Source organism: Trichosurus vulpecula, chromosome 8, assembly GCF_011100635.1.
Source record: "Trichosurus vulpecula isolate mTriVul1 chromosome 8, mTriVul1.pri, whole genome shotgun sequence".
Lineage (NCBI taxonomy): Eukaryota > Metazoa > Chordata > Mammalia > Diprotodontia > Phalangeridae > Trichosurus > Trichosurus vulpecula.
This window is the reverse complement of record NC_050580.1, coordinates 193,710,279-193,735,848: the sequence shown is the minus strand read 5'-3', so window position 1 is coordinate 193,735,848 and position 25,570 is coordinate 193,710,279. Positions and strand designations below refer to the sequence as shown.

General features: G+C 36.6%; 1 protein-coding gene across 2 annotated transcripts in view; it reads right to left on the bottom strand.

Annotated features, from left to right (window-relative positions):
• EIF2AK4 (eukaryotic translation initiation factor 2 alpha kinase 4) overlaps positions 1–25,570 on the bottom strand; it is a gene marked incomplete at its 3' end in the record, with an annotated part of 99,644 nt that overhangs the window by 58,478 nt on the left and 15,596 nt on the right. For both annotated transcript variants that reach the window (XM_036735291.1, XM_036735292.1), the window contains 6 exon segments: positions 23–558; positions 5,077–5,234; positions 8,559–8,674; positions 17,520–17,668; positions 19,939–20,019; positions 25,381–25,554. In XM_036735291.1, the coding sequence (XP_036591186.1) occupies positions 23–558; positions 5,077–5,234; positions 8,559–8,674; positions 17,520–17,668; positions 19,939–20,019; positions 25,381–25,554 (1,214 nt within the window).

Here is a 25,570-nt window from a genome sequence, read left to right as displayed (position 1 = left end):
AAAGAATGTCAATGACACTTACTTCTTTAGAAAGTCTTGGAAGTCAGCTGGCAAGTCGTTAGGGATGGTGACAGGATACTCTTTACTTTCTTGACCCTGACTGAGAGAAAGCAATAGGAGGCCCAGGCGCCATACATCACCTTTCTTCCCAGTTTTGTTAGGCACAGCGTCATCACTAAAACGAACTCGAGTTTGCTCAAAAACGTCCTCCTTGCAGATATCTGCTAATCGTTTAGATATACTGTAGTCTGTAATCTTGATGTTGCCCTCAGTGTCCACCAAGACATTGGAAGCACTCAGGACTTTGTGAACCACTGAATTACTGTGCAAATAATCAAGGCCTGATAGAAGCTGGGATGCATAACTTCGTAGCTGATCAATAGGAAGTGGGACTGCTTTGCTCAGATACGTAGAGAGAGAAATACCACTGACGTGTTCCACTAAAATGTCCACGACAATAGAATTGCCTTTTTCTCTGAGGTTCATAGCTAGATAGTGTACTACATTTGGATGGCTCAGTTTCACCAGTGAGCTGAATTCTGCTTCTGCCCCTTGAATCTGGTTAGAAGAAACACAAAGTTTATCTTGTGTGAGTTAGAATTAACTGCCATTTTGTTTCATGATGGAAAATATTTAGAAAATGAGTTTTCAAGCGAGAAGCAGGAATAAGCCCTGAATTGGTGGTATAAGATTGATAAAGCTGGGAAAAGCTTAAACCATTTAGTTCACATCCCACCCTGATAAGAGAGGCAAAATTTATAGATTGATGTATTTATTCAAATTTGAATATTACAAAAAAAGTCAAGGTCTTTTTTATAAACTTTTGGTTTTGGAATTAAAGTTTGACACCAGATCATTTTCATCAATTAACTGCCTTAATTGCTTTCTCAATTAAAAACAAAAACAAAACAGTAGAAGTTAACAGTTTAGTGTTTTTAAACAAGTCATTTTCAATTCTTCCTCATCTCAGGAATAAATCTGTTGAGTTTATTTTCAAGCCATTTTAGATGCAACTTAGACAGGTAGTTTAGGTTAAGTTTAGTCTAAAGGTGTAATATTAGCAATCAGGAAAAAGAAAAAATAATGCTATGTCTTATGCTCAGTACAACACATTCTTGCCAGTTCTTCTTTGTCCTAAAAACCAATTCTGACATTATATTTCAAGGGAAAGGTAGGCAAACCCTACCTAACAGTCTTAATTAGTTCCTTGAAAATATGACTTTAAGTGAAATAATATTGTGGACAGGTTGTTAGTTCATTAGCAACAATGTTAAAAATGGAAGATACCTTCTTGGACAGCCAAAATTCAGACTATAAAAGCTTAAAATTGGTCAATGCTAAGTATATACTATAGTTGGGCCATGCTTCTTAGATGCTAAAAGATCTGAGTTAAGAAGACCTGCCACACCAACAAAATGGGGAAAGTAATGGATACAGTTGGGTGCCATCAGAATTATTAGAGTATAGGAAGGAGGCAGGAGAAGGGTGGGAACTGAGGGGCAGAGGGTCCATCCAAGAGTATTTTAGAAGGTTGATGGGAAAAATGGCTCTTTCCTCCCCAGGAACACTAAACTTTAGTTTAAGAAAGCTGACTACTTTCATATGAGTTTGGCGGGAAGGAGGTAAAACAATAAATTTCTTTTTTTTAAAAAAAGTATTGAACACATCTAGATAAAATATAATCTATTTCCCCTGAGGAAGTGAGCAGTGGAAAAGAATTAAATCAGTGTGTGAAAAGGGGAGGGTAAACGTTTAATAGTGGATATTCAAAAGCTAAAGTTCTCCCTTCTTTAAGAGACTGCAGCAGGAATGCAACTAGTAGGAGAATGACATTAAACAAGTAGAAGATGGTTCAAATTTTTTTTTTAAAAGCTCGAGGAATTTAAAAAATTCTCTCTTATTCTTCGTATTACAGAAGCAGCTAGGGAGAACAATTAATTTGATATTTCTTTATTGTGAATAGGAATGCTTATGATAAGTCGTGCATATGGCAATTCAAGGCTTACAGAGTGCTTTTCTTAGAACAACATTATGGAGTTGGTAGTAATGCAAGTATTATTAATTCCGTTCTACATTTGAAGAAACTGAGGCTCAAGAAGGTTAAACTGACTTAGCCGAAGTGTTAGAGCCAAGATTTAGACCCATTCATGTTCAGAAGACTAGTTCTCTTTCCATCAACAGTGAACTGTTTGTTTCTGATATTTAATACCTCTATATGATATTCAGTAATCCAAAAGAAGAGACTAAACCTGAGCACATGGGCAGAAGCAGGCCAGGTCTCTAGGAACTAGTTGAAAATCCCAAGCTTTAGTGTGATGTATTGTTAAAATCTTCAGTGACATGTTTGCAAAATGATGTTGGCTGGTGCAACTCCATGTGCGACATACCAGTTGAGTAAAACTGCAAAGCAAAATCATGAAATAGCCAACCACTGCCTTTTGCCTACCTTGGCAGATGGACCTTGCACTAGGGGCTGGGAACAACAGTGAAAGGTTGAAAAAGCTATGCAAAAGTAGAACGTGCTGTGAAAGTTTTGATCCCCAATAGCAGGGTGAGGATGGCAGCAGGGAATTGGGAAAACAAGGAGATAAGTGCATACATCAACATTTGCTCTAGGCATCCTCTATTTAGGTGCTCATAATAAAACATAGCTAACCTGCTCAATTTTAAGTCATTTTTAAAAGCTCATCAAAGATACTTTTCTTTGTCTTCATAAATCTCCCACTTAAAAGCAGAGTACTGATGTCTTGGCTGTCCTTTTATTTGGTTCCTCTAAAATTTTTTTATTTATTTTTAGGATAAATTTTTAAAAAAAATTTGAGTTCCAAATTCTATCCCTCCCTCTGGCTTCTACCCCACCCGCTGAGAAGACAAGAAATCTGATATCAATTATACATGTGAAATCATAAAAAACATATTTTCATATTAGCCATGCTGCAAAAAAAAAGCAAGAAAAATAAAGTGAAAAAATTATGCTTCAATCTGTGCCCAGATTCTACCAGTTTCCTCTCTATAAGGTAGACAGCATCTTTTCATCATAAGTCCTTCAGGATTGTCTTGGATCACTGAATTGATTGCAGTAGCTAAGTCATTCACAGCTGATCACTGTACACTATTGCTATTACTGTGTATGATGTTCTCCTGGTTCTGCTCACTTCACTTTGTATCAGTTCATATATGTCTTCCCAGGTTTTTCTGAAACCATCTTGTTTGTCATTTCTTATAGCACAAATAGTATTCCTTCAAAATCATAAACTACAATTTGTTTACCTATTCCCTAACCCATGGGCATCCCTTCAATTTCTAATTATCACCACAAAAAGAGCTGCTACAAATATTTTTATACGTATATGTCCTTTTCCTTTTTCTTTGGTCTTTTTGGGATATAGACCTACTAATGGTATTGCCAGGTCATATGATTATAGTCCTTTGAGCATAGTTCCAAATTGTTCTACAGGATATTTGGATCAGTTCACAACTCCACCAATTAGTGTTCCAGTTTTTCCATATCCTCTCCAACATTTGTCATTTTCCTTTTCTGTCATGTTAGCTAATCTGATAGGCATAAGGTGGTACCTCAGAGTTATTTAATTTGCATTTCTCTAATCAATAGTGATTTAGAGAGTTTTTTTGTATGACTACAGATAGCTTTGATTTCTCCTTGTGAAAACTACCTGTTCATATCCTTTGACCATTTATCAATTGGGAAATGGCTCTTATTTTTATAAATTTGATTCAGTTCTGTATATACTTGAGAAATGAGGCCTTTATCAGAGAAATTTGCTATAAAATTTCCCCAATTTTCTGCCTGCCTTCTAATCTTGGCTGCATTGGTTTTGTTTGTGTAAAAAGTTTCTAATTTAATTTAAATTATCCATTTTATTTCCCATGATCCTCTCTATCTCCTGTTTGGTCATATATTACTTCCTTATCCATAGAGCTGATAGGTAAAATTTTCCATGCTTCCCCAATTTGCTCATATCACCCTTTGTATATAAACCATGTACCCATTTTGACTTTAACATATGGTGTGAGATGCTGTTCTAAACCTACTTTCTGTCAAACTGCTTTCCAGTTTTCCCAGCAATTTTTGTCAAATAGTGAGCTCTTGTCCCAAAAGCTTAGATCTCTGCATGTGTATTGTGTACCTAATCTATTCCACTGATCCACCTCTTAGCCAATGCCAGATTCTTTTCATGATTACCACTCTTTAATACAGTTTCTAATCTGGTACTGCTGGGCTGCCTTCCTTCACTTGTTTTTTTTTTTTAACTGATTCCTGTGACATTTTAGACCTTTTGTTCTTCCAAATGAATGTGGCTATTTTTTCTAGTTCTATAAACTCATTTTTTGATGGTTTGATTGGTATGGCATTGAATAAGTAAATTTAGGTAGAACTGTCATTTTAATCATATTGGCTCAGCCCACCCATGAGCAATGAATAGCTCCCCAACTGTTTAGATATGATTTTGTTTGTGTTTAACGTGTTTTGTAACTGTGTTCATATAACTCCTAGGTTTGCCTTGGCAGGTAAATTCCCAAGTATTTTTTGGGGGGGGGGGCAGGGCAATTGGGGTTAAGTGACTTGCCCAAGGTCACACGGCTAGTACATATGTCGAGTGTCTGAGGCCGAATTTGAACTCAGGTCCTCCTGACTCCAGGACCGGTGCTCTACTCACTGTGCCACCTAGCTGCCCCAATTCCCAAGTATTTGTACTGTCTCAAGTTTTTTAAATGGAATTTCTCTTTTTATCTCTTCTTGCTGTACTTTGTTGGTAATGTATAGAAAGGCTGATTATTTATGTGGGTTTATTTTACATCCTGCAACTTTGCTGAAGTTGTTAATTGTTTCAACTAGCTTTTTAGTTGACTCTATAGATTCTAAGTATACCATCAGATTGTCTGCAAATAGTGATAGTTTTGTCTCCTCGCTGCGTATTCTAATTCCTTCAATTTCTTTTTCTTGCCTTATTGCTATAGAAAGCATTTTTAGTAGGCCATCCTTTTATTTGGTCAATATAGAAGCATATTAAAATGTTCCACTAGTCTAAAAATGAAGAAAAAAGTATTCCCAACCTGTTTTTTGCATTTATCAATCTTCTCTCTTTCTTGACTGGTAAGGAACTGGCCCATTTTTTCCTGCCACTGAAGTATCCACTCATATAAGAGGACGAAGTTGCCAGTGGCTGTTTCCAAGGCATTATAGGTTAATTTTCCAAGCTGCACATCATTGTCTGTATATAAAAGAACAAAGAGAGAAATGAAGTTAAATTTCATTGTTATATTTTCCTTTGGTTTGATAAAGAAAAGTACTTACAAAGAGCTAAGAGAGAGAGGGACAGAAAAAAAAATCTGATAAGGAATCACCAAGTTGAATATCAAGTCCAACATCTTCTATTATCTACATCATAATCAATTAATTTACAACATCCTGCTATGGTCCCACACAGTTACACTGGCACAAATGCTCTCAAAATACTAAAAAAGAAAAAAATTGAGATGCTGAAAACAGTGAAATCCTATGAGGTTTATATGGGCACAAATGCTCTAAAAAACACTAAAAAACAAAAAAAAATGAGAAGCTGAAAATAGTGAAATTCTATAAAGTTTGTTCTGATTAGTGTGTGCAGAAAGAATGAATCTTGGGCATTACCTCGACTTCATGGAAAAAGGCCATTCAGTAAGAACATTTTAAAATCCATCTAATAAATCTGAAAGTTTCCTGAACACAAAACAGGCCTCTTAAAAACAACACATGCCCAGTAAATACAACTGCCTACTTATATCAGGAACTGGTATCAGGGAGGGGTCAAAAAAGGTGACTGAATGTGGCTACTTTGAGCAAAAAATAAGAGACGGAATGTTTATTTAGTCACAGGCATATGTTCTCATTTTTATTTTTGTGAACTAAACCTTGGAAAAGAACATAGTTCTAAAAATTGCTATCTTATTGTATAATTATGATTTATTTCCACTTGGAAAAAGTAAAAATGACAGCATATTTTTTTAAATACTTGGGTAATTATTATACTGAGTCAATTGATAATCAGAATGCAGATTCTACTCATGAACTATTGTTATCTTATTGATTTGTTATTAAAAGAAGCATTTTTGTAACTTACTGATTACAGCTGTCTAGTGTCACAAATGACATCTGAAATTTTTAGCCAAGGGCGAAAATTCCAATTTTCTTTAGCACTGACAAGCTAATGAAACAAAAAGAATACAGCATCTAAGCAGTCAGAGGTAAATTTTCTTAAATGTTCACAGGATGAGGAATGCTGTTACTTAAGTAAAAGTTATTATAAACTTAGGATGTATGGCATTCAATGTGATTTTCAGTGTTATATGGAAATTTCAGGCTAATACTAGCAACAAAAAAGGAGAACAATAATAGGACCAAAGAACACACTACAGTAGGAAGAGACAAAACAGTTAACAATAGAACTTTGCCATGAACCAGTGTATGCTAAGAATGATGATTTATAAGCTAGCCATTTTGGTGTTTTATTTTATCCCTAATACATGCATTTTTCTCTTTGAAATTTTAAAACCTTTCAACTGGAAATGATGGCTAATTAATCGATCTTTTTTTTTAAACAATTTTATAGGAAACCAAAGCACATTTTAAAGTCTATTCTCCACTGTGAGAAATAATGTGGTTTTTTGAAGATCCTCCAAAGTGCAAATTTACTTTCTAATTAAAGTATTAAATAAAGGCAATCTGTAACGAGTACTAGTGAGACTCTCAGACAAAGACATAGTAATGAGCAGTAGGATTTGGATTAATTTACCTCCCTGATGTCCCCAGATCTATGAACAATGGGCTTTATGTTATGAATTTCAAATGTCTCTCAGACAAATAGGTCCAATGCCAATCATTTTCATCAAAGATACCAAGTTTGCCCTAGAGTCAACTGGTCATCAATTTGTATGGAATGGTCACTGTGTACAGAATACTATTTTAGGCCCTATGTAATCAACTTTCAATTAACCTGGAATTAATTATCAAGTTTGCAGATTACCCACTGCTTTTTCATTATTTTGCTATTCATTTTAACTCCTTAAGGAGAATGGGAAGTAGAAAAGAAAGGAAGTGAAATTCAAGTAAGTTAATTTGGTGGAAAATAAACTTGAAGCTGTTTGTTAAAATTCATTTTTGCATCATCTGTGGATTATCCAAACTCTTCCTTCTCCCAGAATATCACATATAGAGAAGGCTTTATCGCTAAGAAAGATAAGGTACATATACATGGCAAAGACAATGGATCTTTAAAGACCATATTAAATTCTACATTACTCAAGAAGTATAGTTCCAGAGGATAATCTTTTTAGAAATTGCTAAATAAAACCTAACCAAAACTGGAACCTCCTATTCAGATCCCTAATATACCAGAAAAAAAGGTAAACAGGCTGATATCATCAATTTGTGAAAAACGTACTTCATGGTCATTACTATGGGACAATAAAAACTCATATTAACATGCAAATTATTTTGTCAGCAGCAGATGCATGGTAATCCTAATAACTGAAATTAAAATTGGCTAATACATTATATTTAGTATTATTGTATACTCTCCTTTCAAAAAACTCAGATAATTTAAAATCTATTATCTAACTTGTTCTAATACATTCCCAAGAACACAGATTACTATCTTTTTCTTGTAGAGAGAGAAAATGAGCCCCAGAGAACGTCAAAGAGATTTGCCTCAAATTACACTATTGTTGTTGTTATCATGATTCTAGATTTTGTCTGGACCAGTGACAACAGCAAGGTGATGTCTGGACTTGCAAGTTAATTGGATTTAAGTGAGGCAGGACTGTGCAAAGTCATCAGCCTCATTCTCTCCTCCAGAATCATCTGAGTCCAGTGGCAAGACATAGGTCAGGACAACTGGAGATGGCTGCAGATGTAGTGGGAGACCTTGGTCTTTTTAAGCTAAGGCCTTTCCCAGGTCTCAGTTTATCTGAGGAAAGAGCCATTCAGTGATTCTTACGAATTGCGGCAAAAGATGGCCTAGTTTGACTACTTAAAAAAATCAATCTAGGAGGGAAAAAACCCTTAGGGTTTCTGCCTAAAATAGAAACAATTGCCTTTATACTCAGTCTGAACCATCAAAACTCAAATTATGACTAAGTGAGGGTTGGGCTGGGACCAGAGCCAGAGTGATTTAAGGTACGGTCAAGTAGCTCCATTTGAATCTCAATACACTTTATCTAAGCCTGGTTTTCCAGAGCTCTATTTCAAGAAATCCTAAGTTACACTATGAACCAAGGATAGGCAAGAATAGAAAGAACTCTTCTCTGGACTTTTCTCATCAGTCCAGAGTTCCTTTTATAAGACCACAATGCCACTCAAGATGTAATCAGTGTTATGAGGATAAGGCCAGCAGTACCTCCCTCATGTTGTTGTGAGGGTCAAATGAGATAAAGAATAGAAAGCACTGTCCCAAATTTAAAGGGTTATCTATCTGTGTCAATCATCATCATCATCCTACCATTCTTCTTTATGGCCATTTTTGGTCCTTAAAATAAATGGATGTAGCTATTTTACTCACCAATACATTTCCCTTTGTGCACCGTGAGCTGATAAGGATTACCCATACTGAAATACAGGATTTCACAAGAGCCAGGAGAATCTTCACTACTACATATAGAATATTGACGTTCTCGCCTTAAAAATAAATTTGGACAATGATTTTCCTTCAATTTAGCATTAAACACGGAAAACCCATTCATTTGGAATCTGATTTCCTACCTATCCCCATTCAAGTAGTGCAAGTAATTAAGATGATTTATAAATTGTGCAAATGAGGTTGATTTGAGCTGTCCCAGTCAATGAGGTACAGCCATACAATGGAATGGAAACCAATGTTACTAAGCAAAAAGTTAACAAGTTATGTTCATAGTGTTGTAGAAAAAGCAACAATCACACACGTCTTTTTATATCTACATGTCAATCTGAAATTGGCTTCACTATGAAGGCCATTTAAAATATGAAGGATGGCATTGTACATAGCATTATCTATGCACCTATTCTCCAATATTTTATTTCAGATAAAGGATTTAATTTCTTCACATTTTCTAAAATGCTGTAAGAAATATAAGGCATGAAAAAAGTAACTAAAAGTAACTAAAAAAAGACTAAGTTTTTAACCAACACGCCAGAACATATGCTTATATACTTCCTGATAAAGGTTTCTCTTGAAGGAAATCACCTTGGAAGGTAAGTTCTGATCTCTTCCTACTTGAGGAAGTGAGGACATGTCCCATAGCTCTCTTGGCCCTGAAGAAGCTGTGTTCTGTGTCACACTATTATTGAGCCATCTAGGGCTTTAAATAGTGGAGCAAAGCAAAGATTTCCCCTCTATATCCCTAACTCTTTACCTACTGTGGGGGAGGGGTGGATTGCAACAATAAAAGACATCTTGCAATAATTCTTATGTCCTTAGTAATAACTGATAACAAACTACATCTTTAAAATACATTCCAAAAGAGAAGATGCAAAATGAATTTTATGCATTTTGAGGATGCTCTCTTCACCAGTGGTGTCAAACTCAAGGCCAGCAAAATTCTCAGTGCAAACTGAACCAGATTAAAGTGTAATTGGGAAATGTTTAACAAAATAAATAAAAATAAAATACAACACTGATAACATTAATTTGTGATTTTCTAAGTCAACATGCAGCCCACAGGGATCTGTATCTATCTGAATTTGCTACCATTGAATTATACTACTATCACACTTCCTAAATGATTTATAAAAAAGATGCTCTTTCCTCTAATAATAACAGCTTTTAACGAATATATTTAAATTTATCTTTCAGTTCTATATATAAGTCCATTTTTCAGATTTGATTACAAGCCCACTAACTGGCTGGATGTTTTGTTCTATTTCAAGCTGCTTGGTAATCTGCATTAAAATGCATTTTAAAGGTCCAGGCACTATGAAAGACACTAAAAAAAAATTAGATTTGATTCCTGTTTGAGATCTTAATTTTAGAGTAACACTGAAGTAAATAAACAAAGAATATTTAGACGGCTGGGCAGACACTGATTATGTATAATTAACTTTAATTGTGTGCTAATGGAGGCAAAGAGAAGCAATGATAAGATGAAACACCAGATAACGCAAAAATCATCTACATATGGCTGTAGAATTGTTACATATATAAAATATATGCCCATATACATGTAAACAAATACACAGACATACACTAATTATGATCAATTAAAATTCAGTTAAGTATGACCCTATAAGCATTGTATATGTCTGGGATTAACTTTCTTACTGAAATTTAAACAGGTTGATGCTTCCTTAGATTCCCTGAACTCCCACTTCTTCAGCTTTCTTCAATCCCATGACCTACTCCTTTATTCCATCTTCACTCCTTCATTCCACATCCATAGTAAAAATAATAGTGTAATGTTACTATCTCACTATTACCCATAAATGTTCCACTTTTCTAATTAAGAAATTTGACATTCCTCCATGTCCATAACCTCCTAACATTCCATTTCTCCTTATTCTTGACTTCTCCTAAACCCGACCTCCAATCCCTACCACCCCTCAGTACTTTCTCAGTCTCTAATTACTCCACATCCTGTTTCTACTCATGTGTTGTTGGAGGAAGCAGGAGAAAGCCACACTGTGCTGACTGGGTACATTATAAGTTCATGTTATTTAACTTCAACTAAGCTCTTACTGAAGTAAGGCAATCCTTTTATTCTCTCCAATCCATTCCCTATCTCACTTCCCACAAAAGTTTTTCCAAATCTTTTTTTCTCCTTAAGACACTCACCTAGACACCTTAAGACACTTTCCCTAGGAAATTGAAGCCATCTGATATGAACTTGCCTTTTTATCTCTTTTTCTCAAAGCTCCTTGATATCCCCCACTCTCTTCTTTCCTCCAGTATCTGATAATACCGGGACTGTTTCCCTTGCCAGACCAACCCTTGATTCTATCTTCTCCACTACATGGAAACCTCACATCTCTCTCCCCCACCCCTAAAATCTTCAACCTCTCACTAAAGTTCTTCACTCTTCTCAGATCTCTGATTACTTGATCCACCTGTATTCTATCTCTGGGATTCTGGTTTTAATTATCTCCATAGTCAGAAATGATGTCATGGTCTGCCACTTTAATGTCTCACTAGTTACTGATGTAGAAAACTTCACCCTCCTAATTTTCTAATATTCTTGGCCTGTGAGTTCTCATCCTTGGACAACTTTATCATTTGCTTTATCAAATTCTGCTCCCAAGCTGCAAAATATATCTAGACAAAGTCATATGATGGAGCTGATTTCACCTACTACAAATTTATAGTATATATATTCTTGGCTGACCCCTTAATACAGCTCTCTTCTATCACACTCCCCATACGATCTGTTCTAAAACTCTGTTCTCCTCATTGTCCCTCAACCAATCCTGATCCACTTTAAGCAAATGACCTAGCCCCTTACTTCACTAAGAAGGCTAAGGGGCCTCAGTTCTCATCTTCCATTCCTCAAAACTTCTTATCAAAAAATTTTCTGGTTACAAAAGAGGAGATATTCCTAAGTCTTTGATCCTACTTCTTTCTAACTTCTCTGGAACCTAGTTTAAACAACGATCCCCACTTTTGTATGAATTGTCCATCTTTCCCTCCCCCTTGGCTCCTTCCCACCTGTGTACAACCATATCTAGGTCTACCCAATTTTAAAAAGATCTTTCCAAAACACTTCTTTTCCCATTTGACTACTGTCCCACTTTTCTCCCTAAAATTCTGGAAAAAGTTCTCCACCTATTGACTCCACTACTTCATCACCTACTCTCTTCTAAACACTTTCCAGATGGGCTTTTGCCATCACAATTTGGCCAAAAACTGCTCTCAAAGGCCACCAGTGACCTCCTATATTCCATAGCTTTTTCCATGCCATATTCCATAGCTTTTTTTTCCAATCTTCATCCTTCCTGAGCTCTGTTTAAGATATGCCACTGTTGACCACACTTCTATTGGATATTCTTGCCTCCTCTGACTTCAGACACAAAACACTCTTGGTTCTTCTTTCACTTTTTACTCTGACTCCTTCACTGGCTCCTAATCCTCTTCCCAATCCTTTAATGTGGGTGTTTCCCTCGAAACTTTCCTTGGCCCCCTGTTTTTTCCTACATGCTCATCTCTTTAGCAAGCTTGTTATTCAGTAGCTTCAGTCATGTCTGGCTCTTCGTGACACTATTTGGGGTTTTCTTGGCAAAGATACTGGAGTGGTTTGCCATTTCCTTTTCCAGCTCATTTTACAGATGAGAAAACTGAGGCAAACAGGGTTAAGTAACTTGCCCAGGGTCACATAGCTTGTAAGTATCTGAGATCAGATTCAGGTCTTCCTGACTCCAGGCACAGCATTCTATCCACTGTGCCATCTAGCTGCCCTTTTAGAAAATCACCACAGCTTTAATTACTACCTTGTAAAAGTGACTCCAAATCTAAAGCTACAGGCCTCACCTCTCTTCTGGGTATTACACATTTTTAACTGCCTAAGGGACCTCTACACAAATATCCTACTATCACATCAAACTTAACATATCCAAATCCAGGCTTATCTTTCCTCTATACTTCACTAATCCTTTATGTGGAAACACCAGTTCTCATGACCCTTATGCTTAAAACCTTAGAGTTACTTTTTACTCTTTCTTCTTCATATCTCATATCCAATCTACTAGGAAGTCCTGTCAATTCCAACTTCATAACATCTCTCTAAGATCTATTCCTTCCTCTTTATTCCTATTGCCACTTCCATTGTACAGGCTTTTATTACCATCTATCTTATGCAGCAATAGCCACCTGACAGGTATCTTTCAGTAAGCCTTCCCTGATTCCTCATCCCACCTCCCGCAGACTTAATATAACACTTTCTTTTGCACCTCTCTGATGCACTTGTTAAATGTGTTTGTCTTATCTCCTACTAAGCTGTAAGCTCTAAAGAGGTAGAAGAGATGTCTCGCGTAAATCATCTACCACACAGTAAGCGCTTAATGTTTGCTGAATGAATGGCCTATTTAAAGAGACAGTCTTTGTTGAAGTGAATTGTGAGAAACATTGGGTTCAATGTAGTTTTAGCTACATTTTTGTTATGATCACTACTGTGAAGAGATTCTGCTTTATCATTCTTGATTCCCTGAAGGAGTTTGGGGTTTGCTCAGATATATAGCTATGAAACTCCCAAGATCCTCTGTTGTTACCCCAGGATCAGACCTCTAAAGCTAGAAGGAACTATAAAAGTCTCTCTCTAAATCATTTCTTTTCACAAAGTTCAACCTAGAATGAAGGGCTTAAAGGATGATTTCAATACTTAACCCCCAAAAGACAGATAAACAAAGTCACGAAAATAAATTAAATTTGTTCTTTTGATAATAGAGCTGTCCCCCCTCATTCCTAACATAGTACTATGGAACTTCTACAATTCTAAAATAGGATAGACACTTGGAAAATATTTTATGGGTCTCATTAGCACCAGTGGGATTTTATGACTGTCATTTACATAATTCTTAAGGGACAAGTCCCAATTATCTCCTCCAAGAACCTTATTTTAGTTTGGCTGGTTTGGGGAGCCAAACCAAATTTGAGAGTGTTGAGTAATCCTTCCAAAGTGAAGGCCCAATGAGTAAATTGGCCTTTGCCAAGATATGCAAGAGTTTATCCAGACTACATTAGTTATCCTGACTCAATAAGGATTAATGAAACCAATCCAGTTCAGAAAGAAATCTTTGTTAAAAGTAACTCACAGTTTACTAAATGTACTACTGTCCTCTAAATAGATGAGGTCCTTCCAATACATACAGAAGTACAAAGGGCTCTATAGTTATGAGAATTCAAATTTCAAAAGCCTAAAAACCTTATGCAAAGAACTATTACCGCCCCAAATTTAGAGATGAACAAACTGAAGCTGGGAGGTGATCTGATATCACCCAACCATGAAATTCAGCATATAATCTGGTCATTCTGGGCCTCTGAGCCCTCCTTTGAACCTAGGGGATCATAAGTGCAGTATATGACTGAAGCCAACACCAGGAACTATGTTTATGTAGCTTTTTGCTTCTGAGGACTTCGAAGTGCTTTAGATCACATTGGTAGGCCATTAATTTTATGAAGAAGGCAGGGTTATCAGGGAGGAGTTTTCCTGAACTTTATATGACTTACAGCACAGAGAAATTAAGGTACTTCTACAAGGTCCCAGTCAGTGAGTGACACGGCTAGTATCAGCACCCAGATTCATCTGGCCCTTAGCTCTTGTCATTATATCTGAGTTGAGGAAGCTTTTTTCATTAGAAGCCAGAGTTTTCTCTAAAAAAGTCCCTGTCATGTCACAGATAATAGTGGGCACTAGTAATCATATGAACAATGCAAAATAGTTATTGCATTTTCTTCACAAGACACAAAAACAAATGTGCATCACTTGTCTGGTCTTATACTTAACGATTCAAGGTCTATCTCTTCCTTGTGTTTGCCATTGTTTAAACCCTATTTATTATTATTTTTTAGCAGACTCCCACATGTTGTAATATTATGAACTATAAAGTAGAAATCTGTCCAAGACAATAAATCATAGTTTGTGGAAAACACCAACAGAGGTCTTCTCTAATAGACCAAGTGTTTATTGTTATTTTATTTTTAAGGAAACAGCAGGTTCAATGTTGCACACTTTAAACAGTGGAGTCATTTTATATAACTGCATTATAATCACTGCTCTAGTAGTAAAGGAAAAAAAGTTGTTACATATAATCCTAGAAAAATCAAAACCATTTTTCTTAACTAAGTCAATGTTTGCTATGCCATTTCTCTGTACTTGTATCCCCAAAGACTGACACCAGGCCTGGCATACAGTGTGTGCTTAATAAATTACTTGTTGACTAATTCAAAAAAAGTTAAATTGGTTATTTTTTAAAAAATTAACCATTATTTCCTAAGTCTACTGTGTTAGGTACTAGGAGTACAAATAAAAAGAATGAAATAATCCCTTAACTTAGATTCTCTTGTGGTTTGTATTTATTTAGATGAATACGCAAAAAGGCCAAAAGACTACAAGTTTTTTCCCCACCCCCATCCAACACTGACTCCTATTACAACTGGCAGAGACACAATTAGCTTACAAAAACAGATGATCTTATGTTTGGTTGTAAGAATGGGAATTAAAAGGTTTGATTCCCTTGACACGGGCAAAGCAGAGAAATCTATGAATGCAAGGAAAAAGATAAAGAGTAAAGAAAGAAAAGGACTAGTCATGTGATGTATTTCCTAGTATTTACTATTAGTTAATCAAGAAAGTGCAAATCATTTTTAACGGCTACATTTTGACATACACGTATCTTCAGTGAGAAAGGAGAGCTTTTTCCCTGCTTTTTCCAATTTTATTCAACAAATACTGAATATCTAGTATATTTAAGACATTGTGGTAAATACTTTGATGGACACCAAGATGGTTGGAAGTAGATTACAATTTAGCTGAGACTGCAAATACGCAAAGAAAATAGGATGAGACAAGCACGAAATAACATGAGACGAGCACCGGCATATTCAATTTCTTGTAGGTTCTATCTATCTAAGAAGCTCTGGACGGCCTACTTCTGATAAACTATTCCATGGTATTCTACGACATTACCGTGCATTTGTTCAATCCTCTCTTCTCAGGTGAACTTAGCATTACTGAAGTTGCCGGTAAAGGCCATTAGTCAGGTAATGATCATTCATTAAGTATCATGTGAGGTAGCAGAATGAGCAATAGACTGAGAGTCTTGAATGTTCTAAACCTGTCCCTAACTGGCAGACTGGTCATGTGATCCTGGGAAAGTCATTTAACTTCTCTGGCTTCAGATTCCCAATCTCTAAAATAAATGAGTTAGACTTAAATGTCTTTAAGGTTCTAGTTCTGATAAATCTATTGATAGGGATAGGGACTAGATTCCAGGTATCAAACAACTAGAAACTGATTCCTGCTGAGCTACATATTGACTTAGAAAACCACAAATTAACATTATCTGTGTTGTACTGTATTTTTATTTGCTTTGTTAAACATTTCCCAACTACAGTTTGCAGGCAGCATGGGCCCTTAGTTGGATACCTCTGGTACGGGGAATTCTCAGGTGAGGAAACTCCCTATACCAATGCAGGCAGTACCTTTACAGCCTTAGAAAGTTGTCTAGAGCATGAGAGGTTAAGCATCTTGCCCAGAGTCACACAGCTAGTGTGTGCCAGAGATGGGACTCATACCCACATATCCCTGGCTTCAAGGCCAACTTTTTATCCACTAGGCCATTCACTTAACAATTCTATGAGTCTACTAATATTTTATGTATTACTCTCCACTAAGGATACCCAAGAAATGGAAAAACTTTGCCTAAGACATACCATTCACATTTGGGAAATTCAACTGAATTGAAATTCAATTGAAGTAACATGAGGTATTTCTAGTACTTGTTCAACAAGTGCAAAGTAATATAGCCTCCAATGGATACTAGATACTAAAGGAAAGTAGAGCAACTGGAAGATATAAAGATATAAGGTCCAGCAGTGAGCAGGGTAGGGATGAGATTAATGAAGCCCAGGACAGAGGGCTTTAAGGATGAGTCCCACTTTCAGACTCTGTAGCTCCCATGGATAGGCCTGTGTTCATCTCTTGATTAGCTTGTTTAATGGCCAACAGGAACACACATTTCTCTCTCATATTCTATTTCTGTGAAAGAATTACTCTTTCCCTGTTAGAAAGCTGTACAACTGAAAGCTCTGAAACTATACTTCACATTTATAACTCCATTTCTACAGTAAATCTCCTTCTGTGTCCCAAATCAGGAGGCCAGGAAATACTCCCACCCAAATGCAGCCCTAGATAGTGGGAACACTGACTTCTTGTTCCTTCTCCCTGAACTAGGCTATAGAAACTTTACAGCATCCAAAAAGAAAGTAGGAAGAAGAGTTCTGGTGGCCTTAACAAGGTCAATCCTGTTCTGGGACAGTCATTCTTATGTAAGGGGCCCTGTAAATTAAGAGGTACTTGTACTTACCCTATAAAATTCCCCAAATTTATGTTGCTTGTTCAAAAGGTTAGAAAGGAAAAATCATATATTGTGAAATTTGTTATTGATCATCCAGACCAAGGAAAATTTTATTTTAAAAAAATCTCTTCTATAGTATTTGAGTATTTAAAAGGCAGACTGAACTGGAATTAGAAACATAATTGGGATACTTCAAAGTGTGGCCTTTAATGAAGTTTTCTATTAGGAATGAGTCAGTGTAGGTTTAAAAAATGTTAGTTAGAAAGCAGAATTTTTCCTAATTATAACACTGTATTTATAGGTTATATTTGAATCTTAAAAACTGATGACACTGATAATTTACTTCTACACTGTCACTGAATAGGACACCCTCCAAATGATAAATTATATAATCCCCCTCTCAGCCCCTGAATCTTTAAAAAAAAAAAAAAAAAGCTCACTATAGATCAAGGTACATCCTCCCACACCAGAAATACTAGGTACATACTTTGATCTCCCTGTGGAGTTTGCACGGTGTTTAACATGGCCTGCATGGTCTAGGGCACCTCCATTGATATTGACAGATGGTTTGTAACCAGTTAGGTCTTTCCTGGAGTTATGATCTTGGTTTGCTAAATTGGCAATTTCCAAGCGTTCCTAGAAAAGAAACATATTGATAGAAATTATATCTGGATTGCTTAATCTCAAAAACAGAAAAATATTAAATCTTTAGTCCCAGGATAGGAAAAGACAAAGCACTTGATTTAGAAATCCAGAGATGATTATCAAAACATACTTAGAAATAAATTTCTGTTTTTCAGTTAAGATTACATGTTAGCTCTCTTTTCATCACAACATCTGTCAGTTCTCCTCCAGTTTAGGTCACTTAAACCTAACTTACAGGTTTAACAACAATCTCATTCTCATTCCAACCTCATCACTCAACTAAAACTACTTTCTTTGAAATTACCAATGACCTCTTAATTGCCAAATCCAATAGTCTTTTCATAGTGTTCACCCTTCTCCACTAATTTGCTGCATGACACTGCTGACTAACCTCCTCTGTATATTTTTTTTTCTCTGGGTTTTCATGATATTATTCTCTCTCCTGGTTCACCTCTTACCTTTTTAACAGCTCCTTCTCAGTTTCCTAGGCTGGATCATCATCCTTGTCACCTCCTAACTGTGGGTATTTCTCAAAGTTCTGTCCTAGGTTCTCTTCTCTCCTTTCTCTTTCTAAATAACCTCATTTGCTCCCATGGTTTTAACTATCACCTCTATTCAGATGACTCCCATATCTATAGATACAGCCTTAGTCTCTTCCCTGAGGTCCTGTATCACCAACTGCTTATTGTGTATTTCAAACTGGATGTCCTGAAAACATCAAACTCAACACTCATCCTCCTCCCTATCCCTACTCTTCCTTCTTCCAAATTTCCCTATTTCTGTTGAAGGTACCACCATGCTTCCAGTTGCCCAGGCTCATAACTCTGATATTATCTGAGACACCACATTTCTTCTACCCCAAACATCCAATCAGTTGTCAAATCTTGCTATTTCTACTTGAACAACATCTCTTGCTTCTGACTTATTATGTCATTCACACAATCACCACCTTAGTTAAAGCCCTCATCACTCCTAGCCTAGATTATTGAAATGGCCTTCTAGTCAGTCTTCTTGACTCCAGTCTCTCACTACCCTAGTCCATCCTCCATCCTCTTGCCAAAGTAATTTTCCTTAAACACAAATCCGATCATGACTCCTCTAATCAATTCCCTTCAATGGCTTCTTACTGCCTCTAGGGTGAAGTATAAACTCCTCTATTTAACATTTAAAGCCTTGCACAACCTGGCCCCAACCTGTCTTTGAATAATGATGATAATAATTAATAAAAACATTAATATAGTGCTTTTTATCTCATTTTATCCCTACAACAACCCTGGGAGATAAGTGCTATATACTCATTTTACAGATAAGGAAGCTGCCCCTCCCACACTCTGATCTGGCCAAACTAGACTTCTCTCTGTTCTTCATATATGATGCTCCATCTCCTTTCTCTGTACCTTTGCAATAGTCTCCCAAATGTCAGGAATGCTTTTCCTTCTCTTCTTTTAAGATGCAGCTAAAGTACCACCTTCTTCATGAAACTTTTCCTGGTCCCCCCTCACTGTTAATGTCCTCCCTGCCAACATACCTTCTATGTAATGACTTTGTATATATTTGTATTCACTTTATATTTATGCTATCTATATCTATACATTAGAACCAGGTCTTGGCTTCACATTTGTTGTTCCTTCCCACTCCTCCACTCCACACTGCACTTTTGGAGAACCAAAAATATGTTTATTCTTATATGGGTCAATCAAAGACACTAGTGATGTTCAGCCTGGAGAAGGGGCATGACAGCTGTTTTCAAGTATCTAAAGGACTATCATGGGGAAAAAAAAATTAGAGACTTTCTGCTTTACTCCAGAGGGCAGACCTATGAATAGTGAGGGTGTGGAAAGGAATTACAGAGATGCAGATTGGGTTTTGATATAAAGAAAAACTTTCTACCAGTAAGAACTAATCGAAAGTGGTATGGGCTGCCTAGAAAGAGGCAGTGGGTTCTCTCTTGCTAAAAAGTCTTCAATCAAAAGCTAGATAACTATTTGTGAGAGCTCCTGTTCATGTGATTCTTGACAACATATAGGGTAGTGGGGTAGGAAGCCTCTGAGGTCCCTTCTAATTCTGACACAGGATGAGAGGTTTAAAGTTGGAAGAGGCCATGCTTAATTTCCTTTATAAAATTACACACACTATCACTGTGATGTCATCTGTGATAAACAAAAATAAAAGGGAAACTCTTCATTAACAGCAAATATTAATTTAAATGTACTAAACCATCTGTCCCAGTAATGATTAATAGAAAAGGTAATTTTTAGTACCTGCTTTGCCATTTCTTTCCTTTTTTTCTCTTCTCTTTTCTCTTCTTTCCTTCTCTGAATCTCATGAAGGATTTCAAGTTGCTGAAATAAATCATACTGCTATCAAGTTTCAGAAATCCAAGCAAGATAAATGAAATTTAAGAAACATGAAAAAAATTGTTTTTGAAAAGTTCAATAATTCAAGTCATCTCCTAAGAAAACCAAAACCTGAAGTGTTGTTAAGTCTTCAGTGTATGTAGATCTATTTTCTTGGTCTTTATATCCCCACTTATGTGGAGCTACCAAATTCATCACAGAGCAAGCAACTCATGAACAATAACCATTTCAATAAATTGCTCAAAAATTCAGGAGCTGCTGCAGCAGATCAATTCACCACAATAAAATTCTACCGGCCAGCAGTTATCACCTCCCAAATGGTGTAAAGTCTAACAAATGTACAGTTACCTACAAAGTTAAGGAACAAAACCCCTTCTAAATGAGGGGCATTATGTGCATAATTAAGTAGATGAGAGGGAGTGACTACATACTGAATGGAAATCAATGAACAGACCTTGTCAAGATAAAGGATAAATAAAACACAAAAAATTTGATTTAAAAACTTATGAAATAAATAATTCAAAAAGTCCTAGTTTAAAAATTTTCTTTTAAAAGAAGGGCTATAACGAGGGGAAAAAATAAGTTTTTCAAAATGATAGTTAAGTGCCATTTCATTATTCTGAGTGTCAATTGTCTTAACCCATCTTCTTTTCTAATGAGCCATCTCCTGGAGGATATCCTTTATGCCACTTTTTTGTAAACAGAGGTCATCGTTTATAAAAAAAACTGTGACCCACTTATAAACACCATGCATCTCTCTATCGCTTTTCAGGTCACCTGTAATTTTGAATCTTTGGAGATTGTAATGTTCTACTGCTTGCAGTAGTACGGCAAAACCAAAAGAAAAATGGTGCTAAAAAGATGGGTTTTTGTGTCAGGAAGCAGCCTGAGATCATTAAAAGCCCAGCACAACTTCTCAAAAGCAATCCAACCAGCTATCTTTAACATATTTAATTCTTGGCCCATCTCTTTATCCATTCACAATGTCTGTTCAAGGTGGATGAAGTGGTGGTGCTCAAATGACTGTTCATCTAGATATATGTCACAGTCTGGCCAAAAGGCATTCTTTCTCCATTTGTTTTTTTCTTTATGGGTTATTAAGCTAAACTTGTTTCGGTGGTCGTGTACTTGAGGCATTCACAGGCAACAAGTAACAACATTTCAAGGAATCTTTGGTCATCTTGGGTTGCCGCCCTTATGATGAACATAAGCAAAAAGATAAACACAGCTCATGAGCCAATATTTGCTGCAGAAGATGAGGTGAAAGAGGAATTCTATGACAATTTGGTAATTTCCTCCAAACCAGGTCAATATATAATATTCAGCAAATTCAATACAAAGGTAAACATAAGAGAGGATAGTGAAAAAATATATTTGAAAATATGGTTTAAGATTAAGAAACAAAGAGGCCAAAAAATAGTGCACTATACAGAAGACTCTAAGGTACATATATAAGGAATATTTTCTTCCATAAGAGAGTTGAAAGAGGAATACAAAATAATAACAAAAAAATTAAACTGAGTATATCTATCAATCAACCAACAAGCATTTAATAAACATCTCCTATGTGCCAGGCGCTGTGCTAGGAACAACAGTAGAACTTTTCAGGGAGCTTCTATTCTATAAAAATAATAGCTAGCATTCATATGGCACTTCAAGGTTTGCAAAGTGCTTTATGCACATTATTTCACTTGATCCTCCCATTCTGTCAAGAGAGACAACATGTACAAATATAAGTATAAAAAATAAGCACAAGAGAAGGTAATTTGGGGAGAGGGGCACTAGCAGCCGGAGGGAGGAATCAAGCATCCTCTGGAAGGTGTCTGAGTTCAGCTTTAAAGGAAACAAGGGATTCCAGGCAGTATTAGTGAGGAAGGAGTGCATTTCAGGCATGGGGAACAGCTTGTGCGAAGACAGAAATGGCTGAAAAATGTCATGCGTGAGGAACAGCAAGAAGGCCAGCCTTGCTGGAACAAACCATAGAAAGTAGACTAATGAATACTCAATCTGAACAGGGAGGCTGGACTCAGGTTGTGAAAGACTTTAAATGCCAAACATAATTTATATTTGATCCTACAGGCAATAGGGAACCATGGAAATTTATTGCAATGGGCAGTGACATGGTCAAATAAGTGCTTTAGGAATGTGACTTGGGTACTTATGTGCAGAATGGTTTATGAAGTATAAGTGACTTGAGGTGGAAAGACCACTTAGGAAATTATTGCGATAGTCTAATTGAGAATTAATGATGCCTGAGTTAGAATAAAGCCATGAGAGATGCTACTGATATAGAATTAACAAGATTTGGCAACTAACTGAATATGTACAGTGAGTAAGGAATTCAAGATAACTCTGAAATTACAAACCTAGGTGACCAGAAGGTGATACCCTCAACAGAAACAGGGAAGTTCTAAAGAGGGTTGGATTTGGGTGAGGGACATGTCAAGTTAAGAGATCTACAGGAGATTGAGGCCAAAAAGAAATTAGGACTGGATAGATAGATCTGGAATTCATCTGCATAGAGAAAACTGAATATATGAATTAATGAGGTTACAAAGAGAACATCTAGAAAGAAGAGGATCCAAGAGAAAGCCTTGGATGTATACTCACAGTTAGGGAGCAGGTTCTAGATGATGGTCCAGCAAAGGAGACTGAAAAGATTTAGTCAGATAGGAGAACCAAGAGAGAGAGAGCAGTGTCATGAAAACCTGGAAGGGAAAGAGTATTAAAGAGGAAAGACTGGTCTGGAATGTCGTGCTGTAGAGAACTCAAGAAAACAAAGGCAGATAAAAGGTCAACAGATCTGGTAATAAGAGATATTGGAAATGTAAGAGAGAGCAGTATCTGCTGAGTGTTGAGGAAATAAGCCAAAGTGAAAGGGGTTGATGAGCAAGAAGAGAAGAAATGGAGGCAATGAACACGGGCAACTTTTTATCAGAGTCTAACTGTAAAAAAAGGTGAGACAAGGACGATAGATAGCTTGGAGGTCAAGGGAGGCCTGAAAATGTTTTTAGGTAGCAGGGGGCAGGTCAAAGGGGAGAGAATAAAGATCAGGAAGACAGAAGAGATAATTGTGGGGACAATTTGCCAGAGGAGAAGGGAAGGAATGGGATCAAGGGTACACATGCGGGGCTGGTCTGAGCAAGAAGGGCCCAGTAAAGAAGTAAAGAGTAAAGAAAGAGAGAATCAGGGACGATGCCAAGGTGCCTTGAAATGTAAATTAGGGAGGAGTTCTCAGTGAATGGTCTCTATTTTCTCAATAAAATATGAAGTGAAGCCTTAACAGACAGAAAATAACCTGTTACAAATATGGAAGTAATTTCTGAATCAGCCATCTTTGTGTAGTTAGACCATAACTAGTTTGAACACCCAAATCAATACTAAAACAGAAGAGAGGATGAAAAAAGACAATGTAGACAACTAGAACCATTTTCACCTGATCAAGTCAGTAAGATATTAATGTAAAAAAGAATGGATAAGGTAAAAGACATTGTAGATTATCACTATATTATACAGAGGTTTAATTGACAGAAGACAATAGTTAAAATTAGGTCAAAGGAACATAGAGATGTCCTCACCCAGCAAACACTCCAACTTCTTGTTAAGCAGAGAAAGAGAACAGGCAATGGTAATATCATTTTACAATAAAAACTCATTTATAAAACATTAAGGAAGATAGCAGTAGAGTGTGGGCAACTAGGTCATAAACTATCAAGAACTGGAGTGAGAAAAATGATTCTGCAGAAAAGTTTGCCTGAGACCCGATTAGGCTAGGCCATCCCACGTACAAGTGAAACTAAAACAAAACAAAACAAAAAACAATAAATGGGTGAAAAATGAAACAAATCTGGCTAAGGTTTTTATGAAGACCTATTTTTATCATTTACGACAGTATAACTACAATCATATACGTTTGGCCTCTCGCCTCAGTCCATAATGTGCTAAATAATAAAGGAGAAATAAGATTTAGAATGATTCTAAGAAATACAGTTGGGCTAGACCAAGATAGTTGTGTTGGAAGCAACAGAATTTTGAAGACATCAAGAGATCACTTTTCAATGTATTTAAAAGTGGGAAAACATCAAATGGTAGGGGAAAATCATGTAGTATTATTACTGAAAAAAAAGGCAGCCAAGAGGATACCCCGAATTACTAACTTATATGCCTATTTTCTCATTTCTATAAAATCTTTATGAGAATGATTTCATAAAGAGATCATGACAAGTATAAGAAAAAAAACAGCATGTTGTCACAAATTATTTTATACAGCACAGTATTTCTGTAGTCTAACAACTAACTGAAAAGTATAGAAAATTTAAAAAAATTCCACAATTTGTTTTTACTTTAAACAAACAAACAAACAAAAAAATTGACTAGGTAGAGCAAAATGGAGCCTTACAGGTTCTTCTCCATCATGTTGTCTCTCACTCAGGCATATATTAAGATCACAGAGCCAGAGATATAATTTTGGTCAGAGATCCCCCATCAATATCAAGTGAAACGTAAAACAGGGAAATGTGTCTTTGCCAAAGGTATTTGCCCCTGTCATGAAGGATGAGTTCCACTGAGTTTAAATAGAATGATTCCCTATAGATAGACAGCAAGATCCTCCAGATGCTCCTTTTTCAGAAGGTACTGCACTGACTATATAAGCCCCAGAACTTTTCTCTATATCTTTGAGAAAAGCTCAGGGTCCTTAAATAGTCAGTCTCAGAGGCGAATGAAACACTTGTCCCACAAAGAATTAGCATGCTTCTTAAAAACAAAACTTGCCTTGCCAGAACAGTGTCCTTAATACACTACATTTGTTTGTACATTTGTTTTAAAATGAGTTAATAAAGATTTTTCTAGGGGATGGGGGAAGGAGAGGGAGAGAATTTACTCTGCTGGCTGTTTCAGAGAATTGGTGGGCCAGGTCATTCACCAAATGGCTGTGGGCCCTCTTCTCCTGGGTTAGCTCAACCTTACTGCAGACAATCTGTGGCTAGTGAGAGAATGGAAAGTTTCTTTAACAGGTATGATGATGACGGTCACCAGTAGATTCCCATGAAATTGGCCATATTTAGAAAGACTACAGCAAGCATGGGTCAGCTGCTGTAGTTGAGCCAGAAGGTGCTGGGTGGGGTGGGAGGAGGATGACTACTCAATAGTGAGGGAAAGAAGTTGCTAAGCTCATTTTTTTTCAGTTAATGCCTGGGAATCTAATCATGTCATGTTTGACTGTGACCCTGAGAAAGCCAGTTCTAAGCAGAATGATAAAATCGACAAGAACACATAACCCTAAGACATGCACAACCCACCATATTCCATGTTTCCAGACAACATGTGAAAGAGAACCTCTCTTACCACTTGCTCCTCTTTTTGCTTTGCTTCTAACAGCCGCTGTTGCTCCTCTTGGGCCTGTCTTTCCTGCAGCTTTTGATGATTTTTTAGCATTTCTTCATGAAAAGACTTAGAGGGTGGCTTGTTATGTTCACTGAGGAATGACTGCACATGGTCTGCCAGTTCAAATATCATCACCTACAAATTTGAAGCA